The sequence below is a fragment of the Octodon degus genome, unplaced genomic scaffold, assembly GCF_000260255.1.
Source record: "Octodon degus isolate 3935 unplaced genomic scaffold, OctDeg1.0 scaffold00077, whole genome shotgun sequence".
NCBI classification, from domain to species: Eukaryota; Metazoa; Chordata; class Mammalia; order Rodentia; family Octodontidae; genus Octodon; species Octodon degus.
Window position 1 is genome coordinate 5,927,267 of NW_004524653.1, and position 1,125 is coordinate 5,928,391.

The following is a 1,125-nucleotide window of genomic DNA, read 5'->3' on the forward strand; positions in this document are numbered from 1 at the left end:
ATTCAGAACCCATTTTGGGGGGCTGGGGAGATGGATTAGTTGAACATGTGCTTCCTTGGCAAGCACAAGGGAATGAGTTCAAACCCTAGTTATAAAAAAAAAAAAAAAAAAAAAAAAAATCTTTGGCAACAATAGAGATAGTGAAAAGGAAAATGTTATCATTCTACCAATTCAGACTTCATTGTTCAGCATCTGGGCATTTGGATAGAAGGAGGCGGCAGGCTCATGTGCCCAGACTTTGTCATCTTGATCAAAGCTGTGCAGTCACCCTGGGCAAAAAAAAAAAAACCCTTAAAACTCTGAACCCTTATGTGTTTGAAGGAGACAAACCACACAAGTGTGAGTTCTGCGACAAATGCTTCAGCCGGAAAGACAACCTGACCATGCACATGCGGTGCCACACAAGTGTGAAGCCACACAAATGTCACCTGTGCGACTACGCTGCTGTGGACAGCAGCAGCCTCAAGAAGCACCTGCGGATCCACTCGGACGAGCGGCCCTACAAGTGCCAGCTCTGCCCCTACGCCAGCCGCAACTCCAGCCAGCTCACCGTGCACCTGCGCTCGCACACAGGTAAGCCCCGCCCACACCCCGGGACTCCAGACCTTCGCTTCTCTCTAATGCCTGAACCTTCACTGACCTAAGACTCAGGCAGCTTAGATCCCTTGGCAGTAGATGTGGAGGAAGTTGGCCTTTGTAGTTATGTGGTTTGTCTGGGTTTTCACTGCCAAATAACAACTCTCAGTAAAACAGATGGTTGGACAGCTGAGCTTTACAGGTATATAGAATATAGTATATAGACTACATCTGAGAATGGATACCCAATATGGTAGCGCTTTGGCAAAGGATGTATCTCAAAAGTCTAACCTATAGGGGCCAGGGAGATGGCTCAGTAGAATAAGCACTTGCCTGCCAAGCACAAGGGCTTAAGTTCAATACCAGGTTCCGCAAAAAAAAAGTCTGACTTATAAACCAGGCATTTCCACATTTTGACTTATACCCCAATTGCATGGCTTCATTCAAGCATACAGTGAAGGGGCTGGTGAGATGGCTCAGTGGTCTAAAGCACCTACTTAGAACAAGCTTAGCAAAGCACAGGGACCGCGGTTCAATCCCCCAGCACCA

The 1,125-nt window shown here is 47.2% G+C and overlaps 1 protein-coding gene across 3 annotated transcripts in view; it reads left to right on the forward strand.

Annotated features, from left to right (window-relative positions):
- Zfp64 (ZFP64 zinc finger protein) overlaps positions 1–1,125 on the forward strand; it is an 88,371-nt gene that overhangs the window by 82,240 nt on the left and 5,006 nt on the right. For 2 of the 3 annotated variants that reach the window (XM_004636027.2, XM_023720795.1), the window contains one exon: positions 322–573. The exons of the other annotated variant lie outside the window; for it this stretch is intronic. In XM_004636027.2, coding sequence (XP_004636084.1) covers positions 322–573 — 252 coding nt within the window. The remainder of the gene's footprint in view (positions 1–321; positions 574–1,125) is intronic. 3 annotated transcript variants of the gene reach the window in all.